At 45.4% G+C, this 16614-nt stretch overlaps 1 protein-coding gene across 1 annotated transcript in view; it reads left to right on the top strand.

The window, feature by feature from the left end:
* Positions 1-410: 410 nt before the first annotated feature.
* COLGALT2 (collagen beta(1-O)galactosyltransferase 2) overlaps positions 411-16614 on the top strand; it is a 104978-nt gene continuing 88774 nt past the window's right edge. The window contains exon 1 of the mRNA XM_045811372.2: positions 411-901. Coding sequence (XP_045667328.2) covers positions 639-901 — 263 coding nt within the window. The 5' untranslated portion in view covers positions 411-638. The remainder of the gene's footprint in view (positions 902-16614) is intronic.

Below are 16614 nucleotides of genomic sequence, written 5' to 3'. Positions count from 1 at the left end.
GTATAGGGAAATGCAAACACTCTGCCTTTGTGGAAGTTAAAAAAAAAAAAATGTTTACCGTGGTCATGGATAGCTGGGTGACTTTCCATTTTAGAACTCTACCCGTCTAGTCAATAGGTGCATTATGCAAAACTGGATACATTGCATCACTGTGAAGGACTTTAGACTGCGGTTTGCAAAAGCAGAATAAATTTTCTCGGAGTTGCACCGTTATGTACACACACACACACACACACACACACACACACACACACACACACACACTCACACGCCCATTGGCAGCGACGGCCACACCTCACGGCTCCGGGGGAAGCCACAGACCTCAGCTGGACAAGCTGAGCCTGGACTAAAGGAACTTTCCGCGGGACTCGGGACGGACAACACCCCCCCCCCCCCCCGCCCCGCGGCTGTCGGCGAGCCGGAGCCCCAGACGAGCGCGGCGGCGGCAAGTCCTCGGTGCGCTCCCCGCGTCAGGGCCTGGGCGGTGCGGTGGCGGCGGGAGGCTCCCGGGCTGCAGGGCCCGGTGCCAGTGCGCGCGCGCCAGCCGGCCCGGGAAGCCGCGTCCGCCGTACGGCCCTCGCAGCCGGCCTCTGCGCCCTCGGGCCGCCCGTCTCCCGCCGCCCGCCGCGGCCCCGAACATGGCTGCGCGCCGCGCCGCCACCCTCGCCTGCTCGCTGCTGCTCCTGTCCGCCGCTCTGCTCCGCCGCGGCTGCCGGGCGCGCTTTGCCGCGGAGCCCGACTCGGAGCACGACGCAGAGGAGACGCAGGTTTTTCCCGAGTCGCCGGTGCAGAGACCCACGGTGCTAGTGGCCATCCTCGCCCGCAACGCTGCGCACGCGCTGCCGCACTTCCTCGGCTGCCTGGAGCGGCTGGACTACCCCAAGAGCAGGATGGCCATCTGGTAAGAGCGCGAGGCGGCGGCCGCCCGGCCCCGGACCGTGGGGCGCGCGGGGCGCACGGTGAGCACACCTCCGGCAGACCGCGCCGCTCCCGGGCGGACGGGATGCGGAGGTCGCGTTGGGGAAGGACGCGCCGGGCTGGGTGCGCCTGAGGTGCCCATGGGGATGGCCAGTCCGCGCCGAGCTCCGGGGCGTGCGTGGGGGTGTGGATCGCGGTGGCCTCGTCCCCTTCCCCGAGAAGGGCTTGTGGGGACCCCGCAAGAGGGCTAGCTGCGCCCCTTCCAACTCGCGGGGTTTCCTTTTTCCCGCCTCCTACCCCTAGCCCTGGAGTGAGGGAATAGGGGTGCCCATCGCCGCCTAGTCCTCCAGACGCGGCGTGAAGCCTAACTGTGGCTGGCCAGGGGGCTCCGGAGTGGCGAGGTGGCCGACAGTGAGACTCCCTGGCTTCCCGGTGCCCGGCTCCCGCTCTCCCAGCTCAGAGGCTAGAATAGTGGCTCCGGGTTCTCCCGGGGATGGTGGGGTGGGGGCTCGGGGGTGGAGAGGGGATATGGACTCAGAGTTGGAAGTTAGGTGGGGCCACGCTGTCTTCCCAGCCGCGGAACCATGGTGGGCCCAGTCGCCCACGCCTGCTCCAGGCTGTCCGCGCCAGTGCATCCTCCTGGGGCTCATTCCTCGCCGCAGATGCAAACCACGCGGAGTGCCCTGGGGGTACTGTGTCCTGGGGACGGAGCTGCCTTCGAGAAGGCAGACAACCAAGTTTTGTTGCCCCGTCTAGAGCCCCGCACCTGGTAGTGTGTTTGTTGCGGGGATGGTCAGGACATCAGTGCGAGTGGCTGCCCCCGCACCAACTTTGAGAACTCGGTCTAGTCTCACACCTTTTAGAAAGGCGGGTATCAGAGGGCGAAACGTTGGTAGTCAGGGGAGCCGCTAAGAGGCCTGTGGAGGAAGAGGCAGACGCTGGCCCCGGGAGATAGGCAACCGGGAACGTGGACAAGAGGACGCTGGTCCTCCGAGGAAGACAGAGCCCAGGTCACTCCGGAGCAGTTTCTATCTTGCGTTGATAAACGGAGCCGTCCTCAGACAAGACGCATCCTTAAAGCCGCGGTTGGGCAGAACGAGAGAAGGGAGGATAGAGCAGGAGCTGGAACTGGCAGCCTAACGGTACCTGGTGGGGAAGTGCGGAGGTGAGAAAGCAAACATGAGATATAGTGCCGCACTGTGCTATACACTGCTTTACTATTACCCCGTCATACGTGACGGCAGCCACGGTGAAAGGCACGGTATGTGGAAAGGGAGAACGGGGGTGCAGCCAGGTTTTAAACCAGAAGGAAGAAGGATTTTTTTTTAACCACTTCAATACCAAAGAAAATTTCACAAATGTCAGTTCTTAGGTGCTTTCTTCAAGAGTGATGTTTTACAATATGGTCTTGGTCTTTATGCATTGTTTGGTTTAAAAGAACATTGTTTGGTTTTAAGTTACCATAGGAAGTCAGTGAAGGCTGAAGCAGGTACAAGGCCCAGGTTTTGCTACCTGATGTACAGACATTCGTCTCTTCTATCATAGGGTGAACTTTTAAAAGACATACTAGGGTCCCTATTTTACTAATGAAGCACCTGAGACTTCGTCAGTTCAATAACTCCCTTGAAGTCACAGAATTAAAAAAATGTAAAACTGGGATCGGAACCCAACTTTGTCCCTAAAGTCCGCCCTATAAAAATAGTGGTGGCAACATATTACAAACAAAATTTGTATAAACCTATAGGCTACAAATTAGGAGGAAAGTTGTTCGCCACTTGCTTGATATGTGGCTTTGAGCCAGTTGCTTGGGGTCCACAGACATCAGTTGTCTCATCAGTAAAAGGAAGGAATTGGAAGAAATGATTTCAAAAATTCTTTCCAGCTCTTGAATTCCATGGATGTTATGATATGATCAGAATCAAGCAGCAGTGATTATGCATCCTAAGCCCTCTGGATGTCCCATATTTTGTGGATGTTGATGTTCTTTCCAGATGGCTACTATTCCAATTCTTCATTGACTTTTGGGAACTATTTTCCCTTAACCTTGTTAATAGTCCATGCAACTGTACCTTGTCCCTTATGGCCAGTGTTGCAAAGTTAAGGAAAAAAACCCAAGGTTTGAATAGGCCTTGGGCAACCACTGCATTAGCCACTAAAGACTCCTCTTTGAGTTTTGGTTTAGAAACCTTATATCATTTATTAGGTAATAATAACCAAAAGGGCAGTTTAAAAATAGTCCTCTACAGCTCTCAAAGTACTTTCATTAATTATGTCATCTCAATTGATCCTTACTACCACTCTGTAAAGAAATAAACTTATCTCCGTTTTATAGAAGACATTGTATCTAAAGTAACTGACTTAAGATTACACTTATTAATTTCACAAACGCTTAATAATAAGAGCTCACAGTTATTCTAAGCACTTTACATTCACTATCAGGTATGTACTGTGATCATACCCTTTTACAGATGAGAAAACTGAGGCACAGAGAGGTTGTGCAAGCCCACACTCCTAATGACCAGCTTTTGTGAGATCAAGACACTATGCTAGGGTCCAGCTGAAAAAAAAGTTGAGTAAGGTGTGGCTTCTCACAGATAAATATGGCTCCTTTTACTGGGCAGTGTAAGGTGATCCGAATGGCATTTATAGGGTTTAGGGAGTGACAAAAGGACTTCTAGATCAGAGTGGAGTAGTTATGTGGTCATGGAAGCCTTCTTGAGGAGAGGTGACACTTAGCTGGAACCCAGTTTGGCAAGACAAGTAGGAATCCACTAAAACCTGGGAAGTAAGAAGGGTTCCAGAAAGAGGGAACAGTGAGGGGGGAAAAAGACATTGGGACATTAACCAGAGTTTCCTGTCAGGTGGCAGGTTTACTGAGTGCGAATCTCCAAACTCATTGCATTGTACCACCGGAGCTGCTAACTTTGAGACTGGCACTAGGCCAGTATTTGGCTGTGAAGGTTATGGGATATTACCCTCCAGGAGGAAGCGGTAACTCAATTTAGGATGCTACAGCTTTGAAGAGCTCCTGCCAAGTATTTCCTTTTAGTCTGACAGTTTCAAGCTCTACTCAACATTCTGAGATGCCAAACTGACTAGTATCTACTCTGCAAATCCAGCATACACTAATGTCAAAGATGGTCAATGTCAAAAATGGCATTAGCTACCCAGAACTTTACATGACAGAACCAGGTGGCATATAGTGCCTGGGCTGCTAGTTTCCATTTAATCTTGTCTCCCGAGCTCTGTGCACACTCATCCTTCTCATTCATCTGCTTACCTCTGATACTGGCTAGAGGAACATCTGATAAGACTTCTTTCCTGTATGAGTAAGAGGTGTGGTTCATTGAGCACATTCAGACTTCCCATTGGTGTAATGTGTTTTTTCTCACTGAAAGTTCTGGACTGCATTTGTAGTCAGTACCAATAAATTGCCCCCAAAACTTTTACTGCAGAGAATGAGGACAGTTATCTCAGTTAGCATTAAGTTTATTTGGATTCGATTGAATTAAAGAAAGTTTATGTTTTAGAATACTTTGTACCAGGCAGAGGGAATACCTGTCACATTTACCTGTCTGATCTCAAAACCCCATCAAGCAGATAGTTTTCCTTCAAATATCATTATGGTGATAAGGAACTAAGATGTTCTTTGTGTTCTAATTAAAACTTGCACTGAGTTGATGGGAATCACTGCTGTGCCGAGATGAAGGGAAGCGTTTGGGTGCAGTGGGTGCACTTTACTTCAATGGAGCCATGAACGGTGGCCTTAGCAATGGAGAGAAGGCCGACCTCATCCCCCTTCCCCAACCTATGATTAAGGGGAGCAGTGCCAAGTTGCAATGAAAAACGGAGCAGGGCACAAGGAAAAACATTTGACCCCAAAGACGCATTCAGTTTGTCTCTTGGAGCCTACCATTGCCTGTGGGAAGACAGTGGGGATTCAGTCTGTGTAGTCAGAAGGCAGTAACTGCCATGTAATTATAGAACGATTGGGCATTTCATTTGGTAGAGTTTTGAAAAGTAGCATACTACATTGGGAACCATTGTATGGTTTTCTTTTTTTTTTTTTTTTAAGATTTTATTTATTTATTTATTTGACAGAGATAGAGACAGCCAGCGAGAGAGGGAACACAAGCAGGGGGAGTGGGAGAGGAAGAAGCAGGCTCCCAGCGGAGGAGCCTGATGTGGGGCTCGATCCCATAACGCCGGGATCACGCCCTGAGCCGAAGGCAGACGCTTAAGGACTACGCCACCCAGGCGCCCCCATTGCATGGCTTTCTAAATCAAGAGATGGTTTTCTGTTGACATGGACATAAATATCGGTGGGCTTCTACTTGTTCTGGGGTGCCGATCCCGACATTTGTGCACACTGCTTCATTGCTGCAGTGTTTGGGGGATTACCTTGAATTTTTCTCCACTTTTCATGCTCAACCAGTGGCATTTTGGTGAATGTTTAACTAGACACACTAATGTAAGTGTGTTTATAAAATGTTTCAAACTACTATTAGTGATAGTTTTCAGCACCAGCAAGGAGAACAATGTTATATTCTATCATTACAGTCTTGACTTTCGATGCTTATGTTATCGCTATGGATAGAAGTTTCAGCTCCTGGGTGAAAAACTAGATGATACTTTGGTCCCTTTCTCTCCATTAGTCTGTTTTCCTCACTTTTCCACCTTCTTTTTCTTATTTTTTTCCCCAGTCTGGTGGTTTAGTAGTACCAAGGAGGGAGTATCCAAGCTTACAGTCAGGTATGCTAGGGCTTGAATCTCCTGTGTGTGGGCACATCAGGGAACCTCTAACCAAGCCCAGCTCCTTCATCTGGAAATAACCAATAATAACACCTACCTCCAAGAGTTTTTTTAAAACAAGTTTTTAAACAAATGAAATAATGTATGGACTATGTCTTTTATGTAAATGCTACTAAATAGACAATAGTTGCTATTTCCTATCCATCTTTTCCTTTTGGTCCCATCTCCTTTACCTTTTTCTTTCCAAATGAAGATTTTCAAAACAATATATTCACAAGGTGCTCTCTCTATCTTCTTTCCAACAACAAAAAAAATTACTAGCAGAATGAAAACTAACATTCATTTACTAATGAAAACTAAACACTTTGATAAGATAACTAATTTAACCCTGACAACAACCCTGGATGAGTGGTGCTATGACTCTCCTCACTTTACACAGACGGCAATTGAGGCACAGAGAATTTAAATAACCTCCCTGAGGTCACAAGGCTGGTGCCTGGTGGAGCCAGGATGTGACCCAAGCAGCTAATGTCCCAGACTGAGTACAGATGGTCTGTTTAAGATCAAGAAAGGACCAATTAGTTCTAGTTTTTGCTTCTGTCAGTTGACCCAACTTAGGAAGATAAGAGTGCCAGTGTTTCTTCTAAACAAGAATGGCCCCTTCTGTTTGACTGACACAGGGGACTCAGTGGTTCCCTTCCGCTGTCTTGATAATTTCATCACTTAGCTTAGCCACTTTCTAGTTACTGAACTCAGCTTTGTGTTGGTGCATTTCATAGGTACAGAGTGAGACTAACTATGTGAATTGTACATAAATATGCAGATCGCTTGCTATGATCACAGCTACATAGCAAAAGAAAGAAATTTATCAAGTGTTGTAAGCGGCAAATGAATAAGGCAGCACTATTCATAGGCATGGTGGCTGCAGCATCTTGGGTTCATACTGGTGAAACAGTTTCAGTTTTTCAGCCTTTTTAATTACTGGTCTTAGACTTAGTTGATCTTTAAACTCAACCTTCTTCCAAATGGTTGGAGAAAACTATCAGTCATGTCGCCACCCTCCAATTTCAAAGCATGATTGGTCCTCAGAATTATGTATTTCCTTTGGGTAAAAACCGAAATGACTGATAAAAGGATGCCTAACTTCCCTTGGTTCTATTTTATTAACTGATGTCCATGGATGGGGAAACCAAAACATAGGGCAATTAAAGGATTTTCCCCTAATATATTATACAGTGACTAAGTATTGGGATGAGATAACAGATTTCTAGATTTTAAGCCCAGTGTGACTGTTTTAACGTTGATTATTTTTTAAGACTTATTTATTTATTTATTCATTCTTGTCCATTCGTTCCTTCCTTCCTTCCTTCATTCATTTAGCACGAGTCAGGGGAGGGAAAGGAAAGAGAGGATTTCAAGGAGACTCCATGCTGAGCATGGAGCCCAACGCGGAGATCATGACCTGATCCAAAATCAAGAGTCGGGTGCTTAACTGACTGAGCCACCCAGATGCCCCTTGATTATTTTATAACAAATATAACTCATGGTTTAAAGGCATATGCCAGTTATTCTAAGCAGAGTTTGGTTTTTACAGATTTGTCTTCAGTGACTTTTTCCAGGTGATCCTACCACTGAGCTCCTTTGTGGCTCCAGGTACAGAAGCAGGCTTCTCGTGGCCCTCTCCCTTGACTGTCTCTGGTGGTCGTAGGAAAGAACAATGGGAGCTTTGTAACTGGGGAGGCTGCTGGTTATGCTCCGGCCCTTTTTCCACGCTTAAGTGTACACATGGGTCATATCACTGTGTGGCACTGTCTTCGAGTCTTCGGCACAGTATAGTAGAACCATTATAAGGCTTACGTAGGGATAATAGTAGGACTGTTCTAAGGCTTGTTTCTGCACATTTCTTTAAATAATGTAACAACAGAGCATACAGTTGAGTTAATGTCTGAAAAAGATTGATCAGGGTGCCTGGGTGGTGCAGTCAGTTAAGTGTCTGACTCTTGGTTTTGGCTCAGGTCATGATCTCAGGGTCATGGGATCGAACCCTAAGTGGGACTCTGTGATCAACATGGAGTCAGCTTAAGACTCTCTCTCTCTCCCTCTCCCTCTGCCCCTCCCCCACTCTTTCTTTCTCAAATAAATAATCTTTCAAAAATTGATTAACCTATAATATGGCTGTTTGTCCTATTCCCCAGTTACTATATTCTGAAGACGGTTCACTAAATGTGTTTAAATTATAGCTATTATTCACCAGGAATTATGAAATGTGTCTCTTGTATATGTCTTGACATCTTTATTCTCAAAGGAGTGACTTGTTCATCTCACTGCACTTACACTGTGAACATATCAAAAATTACTGATTTTAAAAATTCTGAAATCCCTTAGGGACCTTCTAGATTTATTTAATAGTAATTTAATTATTTTAAGAACTTCCCTGATTTTTTTCTCTTTTCAACTGAAATAGTAATATCCTCCTATAATAAAGATTCAAACAGGATGACTAGAAACACAATAAAAAGTAAATCTCCCTTCTACTCTATGCCACCCGCCGGAGACAACCAATGTTAGCAGCTTCTTGTACATTCTTCTAGAAACTTTCTATGCATGTACATATATTCTTTTAATGTTAACCCAAATATGAGTGTTTTATATGTCCTGTTCTGCATAAGTGTGATGTTTTAAAATCTATGTCTCTAATCCCAGCTTTTTAGAACTCTGCCAGCCCATACTCATGCCCTGGATGGCTCAGTAAAAGCCAGTTTAATACAACACCCGTTCCAGATAGTTACTCTAAACACTTCCTTGATTACATTCATCCTGTTCTCTTGTCCTTGTGTCTCCGGCCCCTAGAAAATGTAGCCCTAAGCCCATTATAAACAAAACAACACTTTTTGAATGAAGTATAATATGCATCCCCAAAGTGCTTATATCATAAATGTATAACTTTTCACAAACTGAACAAGCCTGTGACACCAGCACCTGCCTCGCCAGGCCTGCATTTGTACACAACAGTGATTGTTGGGGCCGAGTAGCCACTGTCCCCTGGCCTTTGTCCAGGCAGTCACATCCCCATCAGGCCCATCCTCTGTGCAATTTTTATTAGCCCCCGCCGTCTGGCTCTTTGATGTGGCTTGCCTGGCCCTTGTAGAAATTTGGGTGATGACCCTTACTCAGAAGCGTCAGGAGCCCTAAGACTCGAGCTTTCTAGAACGAGCAGGCTTGGCAAGCTGCCAGCGAATGACCTAGTGGTAAAAGATCATATTACTTTTCCCTCGGCTCTCCATTCCACTGGTAGAAAAGCTGTGTGTTAATGTTCATAAAAGTAAAAAAGAATCCCATTATAGGTAATAATTGAAAAGCCATGCAGAATGTAAATAGAGCGGCTGTAATTAATTCCTTGGAACATGCAGTTGTTCAGATCCAGGAAAATGCAGTGTTTGTGGTTGGGGGCATTAGCCAAGTCTCTTGCATGAATTAAACCTTAGATCTGTCTGGAGGGTATTTCTTTTCCTCTCTAGGAGCACCATACAGTAATCTTTTCAGACTTAGACTTCCAATAATAACTTCGTGACATCCTGCCAGGGCTGAACTTATGACTTCGTTACACATCTCATTTAACTGCGGCAACAATTGTTATTACTTTAGTTGTTTGTCAAATTCATCAAGCTGAAGACTGTCCCTGACTTGTTGGTTTGGCCAATGGGATTTCTTCCTCTGCAAACATAATGAAAGATAACCCCTTCCAGCCCCCCACAAGAATTTCTGATTAATGTTTCAAGACCCCTTAGAAGAAGTGCATTTTGGAAATATAAATAATAACGTAAGTAATGATCCTGGGCTGCATATGCCCTAAGAATATGGTGGAAGGCTGAGTGTGGGGCCGGGTCTGTTGTTAAAGCATTCTCATGAGTACCTGGTTTAAGTAATAAATTGGCTGCATTGGAAGAATTCTTTACCCTCTAGGTCGAATTATTTAAATGTCTATTGAAGGACTTGTCAGACTAGAGAGAGGAGGTTCCTTAAAATGCAACTTTTGCCACTTTGGCTGCTGTCATGGTCTCAATGTTTGTACCCCCTCCCCCCCGTTCCCCTCATCCTGCCTCAAAATTCATGTGTTGAAATCCTAAACTCCAAAGATGGTGGTATTATGAAGCGGGGCCTTTGGGAGGTGCTTAAGTCATATGGGTGGAGCTCTCATGAATGGGATTAATGCCCTTGGAATGAGAGGCTCCAGAGAGATTCCTTACCCCTTCCACCATGTGAGGACACAGAGAGAAGACTGCATTCTGGTCTTCACTGGAACCTGACCATGCTGGTATCCTGATCTTGAATGTCTAACTCCCAGAGCTATGAAAAACCTATTGTTTATAAGTCACCCAGTCTGTGGGTGTTCTTATAGCAGCCTAAGTCTGTTAGAACAGACGAAGACAGCAGTCAAATACAAGAAAATCATGAAGGTAGCTAAAAGTGCCTACATTTTAGACAACAGGGAAGTAGGACTCTTTCTTTCCATTCCTCATTCTTTCAAGAGTGATCATATATATTTCGGAGGTGGGGAGGGGAGTGGGCTATGGCAAGCTTCCTATTCTCGTAGGAGTAGAGATGATTCTGAGAAAGGGGATATAATGAAGTTACATTGATTGGCATTTTCCCTAAAAAGTCATGTTAAGGGAGAAATTTCTGCTTTTCAGGGTCTTGGGAAAGGCAACATTTTCTAGAGACTAAGACTGGAACTGGGATGTCTGTGAGAAATGTGGTCATGGACTTTTGGGGCTGTGGTGTTCCCGACATGGAGTCCCTTGCTGGACCACTGGACTGCTTTTTTAGTTTCTTGGTTTCCAGCCAGCCCCATAATCTGTTCAAGCTCCACACACCACAGTGATTATGGCTGAGACCCGCCAAGATAGTGGAAAGTTACTGCCAAGTGGAATCAGGAATTTTCATGTCATCACCACACCATTGAACAGTAAGCTTAATGCAGCCCCCATAGTACTGCATTCCCTCTGCTGGAAGCATGGGCTGGGTTGGGGGGGGAGCATTCAGTCAGACCATGTCTGGGGTTTGAGATGGATTCTATGGGGTTGGCATGGAAGGCTTGAAACAGCTGGCATACTAAAATATTTTAGAAAATTATAAATCTTTTTGCCTTTTCTCAGTCTTGCTAGACTTTAAGATTAATTGGGCACATTGATTTTCATCCTAGAAATTTTTCTTTATTGAGATAAACTATGAATGTATAAAGCAATGGACTAAAAAAATATTATGTGCATCCTTTTACTTATTTGGCCATCACTGATGGTCTCTGTGGCTAAATCCAGGTGACCATGTTGAAATTAGTAGTTGAGGTGGCCTAAAAGTGACTCACCCCCACGGGTCAAGTTCATTGACCATGAGTGGACATGGCCCTCATCACTGTTCTGCGGACCTTTGGTTGAAGGCTGCTGGGCTTTAACTAGTGGTTCCTAAATACTGGTTCAGGGGCCACAACACCTAGGGATTTTAATAGTTACGTGGATTTCTGGGCCCCTTTACAACCATGTTCAATCAGATGCCCTGTGGGAGTGGCCTGGAATCTGTATCTTAAACCTGTATATAAATGATTTGGATGTATGTGTGGGTTTGGGAATTACAAGGGCTGAGCTCCCTCCCAGAAAGCCCTGGGTGGAGCGGGGGGCCCTCCTGAAAGGACTGAAGGCTGTGTATCCGTCTAAGGCACAGGCCATATGATTTTCAGAACTTGGAAAGTTGGCGTACTATGGAATCTTCGAAACTCAGGATCCAGATGCTTAAGCAATCAAGAGGGCCAAAGGGTTTTCTTATTAAGAGAAGTAGTAAAGTACAGGATTACAAGGGAGAGGCTCTGCCAGGTACGCATCCTTCGTGTTTTTTATTGAGTCAAGTGCATGTGGTCTCAGTCCCTCCAATAGTGGCTATTTTTAAACAAGTTATGTTTTGTTTTGTGTTTTAAAGGCAATGCCCCACGCTACCCACTCTACAGAGTGCCTTGCCGTGGGGCTCAGTATAAAATGACACTCCTTCAGCCCCTTCTCTTTGTTCAGTGTCTCTCACATCTTGAGCTCATCAAGCATTTCGTTTCATAAAAGAAAAGACGTCTGCTGATGAACATCTCTTAATAGAGTGGAGGGAAATCAAATCAGTGCATTTTCTTTCAATAAAAAGTGGTCATTTGAGCCACTTCAGTCCTCATATTCCCGAGGCTTGGTTCCTTTGTTGCTTGTGATTAATTTTCTTACCTTTGATTTTTTTCTTTGGCACATCATGAAAACCTCCTCCCCTCATTTGTGAAATGTATAAACCATCTGTGAAATTAGCCTGCTTCCAGTAGTTGGCCGTTCGGCCTTAATTATATGATATTATAAAGTCCCGAAGCCTGCGGTCTTCCTTACTTATGAAATTAAAATTTAACTTTTTGGAAATTCACACAGTTCTCGTCCGCTGTACAGAGGATTGTTCTGAGTTGGGCGCTGCTGCGCAAAGTTACATGCGAACGTCGTGGAGCTGCGTTATCATAAGCGCACCCACAGGCAGCCTTCTCTGGGGAAGATCTCAACTCAGTTTCTAAACTCCTGCTGTTCCACATCCTTGTTTTACTGTGTTCTTTTGGTGATAGGTCTATGAAAAATTCCATTGTAAAAGTTCTCAAATTACGCATCCATTTTCTTTTTTAGTCCTTTTTCTTCTCAAAGATGTGAGCTGTGTTCTATCATTTAGTGCTTCCCACCGAGAAATAACAGTCATCTGGGAGGAAGGTGTGGCTTGCTGTACCTGGGTGTCTCCGGGACAGTTGCCCCAGCCAAGAGCAGCCTCGTCCGTTTTTCCCGCGGTGGGCATATATCATTGTTTTGTTACTTGTGTTGCCTCGTGAAAGGGCTAGAGGTGTTGCTTATGCTGTGTCATTTTGTACAAGCCCTTTATTCTCTCTGGGCCTCAGTTTCCTCTCCTGTAACAAAAGAGGAATTTGCTAGAATTGTGCTTCTCAAATGTGGCTGCTTATTAGAATCATTTGCTGAAGTCTGAAAAGACACTGATGCCCAGGCCCCACCCCCAGACCATTCAAGTCTGAATTTCTGGGGTAGGATCGGGGCAAGTGACATATTTTAAAAACTTCCCGGGGCGCCTGGGTGGTGCAGTCGTTAAGCATCTGCCTTCAGCTCAGGGCGTGATCCCAGCGTTCTGGGATCGAGTCCCACATCAGGTTCCTCCGATAGGAGCCTGCTTCTTCCTCTCCCACTCCCCCTGCTTATGTTCCCTCTCTCGCTGGCTGTCTCTCTCCGTCAAATTAATAAATAAAATCTTTAAAACAAACAAACAAACAAACAAACAAACAAACAAACACTTCCCAAGGGGCGGCAACATGCTGCCAGGCTTGAGAACCTTCGGATGCGAAGTTTTCTGGAATCCCTTCCTGATCTGACAGTAGTATGCCCTTCATGGGAGTGACCATATCCGGAGAACATTCGCGAATCGTAGCTCTGCACAATTGGTGTTTTCTGGACCCTCTGCCTCAACTCAGATCTTTTTGGGGTAGCCTAAAAAGAAAAAATCTAAGTCTTCTCTGAAGCTCATTGTATTTCACCCTGTTGTATAGTGTGCCCAAAGGTGTTCACTGAGAGCGTGGTCTCCTGCAGAGGACAGTTGCTACGGGATGACCGAGCTGCCAAGGGACAGCAACGAGACGGCTGGCTTTGCAGGGACACGCACTGGAGCTTCTCACGAAGGGACCGTGTGCACCAGGTGCAGAGACAGCCGCAGCCCAGGGCTTCCTGCCCGTGGCGCACAGATGCTGCCCCTTGGCGAAGGGAGCTGCATATATCAAGGCTTCTAGGCACATCTTGCCAAGCTCCGGCCGCTCAGGATTCCTTCCCGCAGTATGTGTTTTGGTGTGTTGCCAGGCCTTGCTTTTAGGCATTCTGTTTCATACTGTGCAGGGCTTCTAATCATCTCTGGGTATTGAATTTCTGATGTTACTTTTAATGGCTTTGGATTTTCGCTGCTTTTGTTTCTCGATTTGCATGAACAGTGCTGCCTCTGTCCAGTGGTCTTGACTCAGCTCCAAAGCCTCGCCTGGGCATCAAAGACACACTGGATCCTCATTTCTTAGGCATCAGCTTCCAGCAGCGCCAGCAGGTGACCGAAGGTTACAGCCCCACTTCTGGGCCAGTCTTCTGTCTCCCAAAGAAAATTAGATTCTGCCGAGTCCCCTTTGATAATGGTGCTGAATCTTAATAGCTTTTCCTAAGGCCTGTGCCAATCCTAGTGAACTGAAGGAGAAGTGCCAGCATTTGTCTGAAGAGGAAAGGATAGGAACTCACTAATATTGATGGGACTCCCCCCCCCCGCCATGAAAGGTAGATTATTAAGGATCCCTCTGGGAAACACCGAAGCCCCAGGTGCACTGGCCAGTCGTCACTGATGTTGGCATGGTAAAGGCCAAACCCTCCTTTTCCCATGCATCTTACCAAAATAAAGGCAGTATTTGGACTCTCAGTTATCCGTGATGGGATTATCTCTATGTTGGATATACCGAGGCCAGTTTTTGATAACAGGTCAGTTTGGTACAATCCACCAACACACCCTTTTGTCGTGTCTCTCTCTGTGCTGCCCAGGAGTTGCGTGTTTAGACAACAGAGAGTAAATTTGTATGTCAGCTCAGAAAATAAGTAGGAAGGTATTCTGGCACATTCCACACAAGGCAATCCAATAGCAGTCGTATCTGGCCTCTTAGCTGTTTGCTCTTTTTGTGCTGTCTGTGCCATGCCCTGCCATATTTTCAAATTTTCATGAATTCTTTGTGTTGCCTTGGTCTCTTCATCTATATAATAAGTGCTGGATAGCCTCATCTTGAAGAGCTTTTCTAGGTACAGCCTGCTAGGTATTTGTAGTTCTACCACTGACACCACGTAAAATGAAGTAACTTACTCTGTTGCCAAACTACTAGGGATGCCATTTGAGTCTTCGTTTCTTTATTTGTACTTATATTTTACTTATTCAGTAGTTTTGACTTATCTGTGTCTCATATCCTTGGTGCACAGACTGATGGTTTGTCGTTACATGAAATTATAAAATTAAAAAAAGTGTTTGCCCTTTGTGATGGCTAATTTTATATATCAACCTGGCTGGACCATGGTGCCTGGATAGATGGTCAGACATTATTCTGGATGTTTCCAAGAGGTTGTTTTTAGATGAGATTTACGTTTAAATTAGTGAACTTTGAATAAAAGTTGCCTTTCAGTTGCCTTCCATAATGTGGGTGGGCCTCATCCAATCAGTTGAAGGTATGAATAAACAAAAGACTGACCACCGCGACCAAGAAGGAATTGTGCTTGTTATTAAACTGACTTTGGACTTGAACTGCAACATTGGCTCCTTCCTGATTCTCCAGCCTGCTGGCCCATCACAGGAACTTTGAACTTGCCAATCTCCACCATTGCTAGGAATTGTGAGCCAATTCCTTAAAATCTCTCTGCCATACATACATATATATATGAACTTTGACTAATATAATCTCTAATCTGAAAGAAAATACCATCTCATTATGAACAACAACAGCTAAAATAAGAACCACGATAAGAAGGAAAGGAACCCAGAAAATTATGTCAGAAGAGATTGCTCCCAGCCTGAACGCGGGGAAAATCAGTGCTGTGGGTGCTTGGGGTGGAGTATTTGTGGCATAAGTATCCATATTGCAAATGTTTCATTAAATTTGCCTTTTCTCATGCTTGCAAAAATAAGTAAGTTCAAGTCTGCCCTAGAATGTCCCCCGATTTTGGAAAAGCCAAAAATGGGAGTTTGACATTTGCCGTCGTGATGGGAAACAATAATATTTATTTTTGCAGAGGCTTCTGGCCGGCCTACGAGCCTGTGTATTTTTCTCAGTCTATCATGTGACGAAAGTTGCTTTAAAGCACAACTTGGGAGTTTGGGAGAACCTGCTGGTTGGAGACCAAGTTTCACCAGGCTATGGGATTATTGCACGGAAGTGTTAGCTCTTCCCCAGGGAGAGGTATTACTGCACAGTGGTGTCATTGTGTGGCAGAGATGCTGAAGATTGCTCTGCATTGATGTCTTCTGAGGCCAGGAACATGAGTACCCGTGAAAAGCGCCTGTAACATGAAGCTGGGTGGGGCCGTGTCCTTCCCTGCCGCTGCTAGAGTATAAGGGCCCCAGAATAAGTGAGGGGAGTGGACTGGACCCAGGGGAGACAGAATTCCTTGTCTCCTGATTTTGAATATATACGCTACAGAAAGATAAAATCAAGAAGGTGAAAAAAAATTTTTTTTTCTAAGAATGTTCCCACTGGTGATTCTTTGACTTAACGTTCTTGGGGTTCAGTCTCTAAAATCAAACTCTTTTCGGAGCTATAGCCAGCAAATAAAAAAGCAAAACCTTCCGCTGGATCAGAATTATCTTAAGAAAGCATGGTTCTTTGGATGCCTCTCTCAGCTCTCTCTGATCTTGGCTACTCAGTTGATACCCTCAAACTGTAAGCTAGCTGCCCCGGTTCCCTACAATTTAGTGCCAGCTGTTTTGAGCCTCTGAAGTTGATACATCTCTCCTAGGATACCTTAGTAACACTGGGGCTCGGGCCCAGTAGCATAAAATGCCCTAATAAGCTTTTCTTCTGATATAACAGTAAATGTGATTTTAAGGGACAGAGGGTCAAACAATTTCTGCCCTGAAGTCAAGTGGATTTTGAAGCTTTTCCTCTTGTCTATGTAATAAGGTATCTGAGATTTGGTGCTGCTTCCCCTAATCTGTGTATCAGCCGTCGAGTTTTAGAAAATAAATTGCATTGACATTCTGTAGCTTTGAACTAGAAAGCAAATAGTTTCCCTAAAGGGAATACTTAATCTTTTGGATGTCAAAGGAGCAGAAGATAAATAAACCATGGTCTGCGTTTCACCTTCTGAAACCATTTCTCTG

This window comes from Ursus americanus, chromosome 2 (assembly GCF_024610735.1).
Source record: "Ursus americanus isolate L20-20 chromosome 2, mUrsAme1.1.p, whole genome shotgun sequence".
NCBI classification, from domain to species: domain Eukaryota; kingdom Metazoa; phylum Chordata; class Mammalia; order Carnivora; family Ursidae; genus Ursus; species Ursus americanus.
The sequence above is the reverse complement of the archived record's forward strand: the minus strand, read 5'-3'. Positions and strand labels throughout refer to the sequence as shown.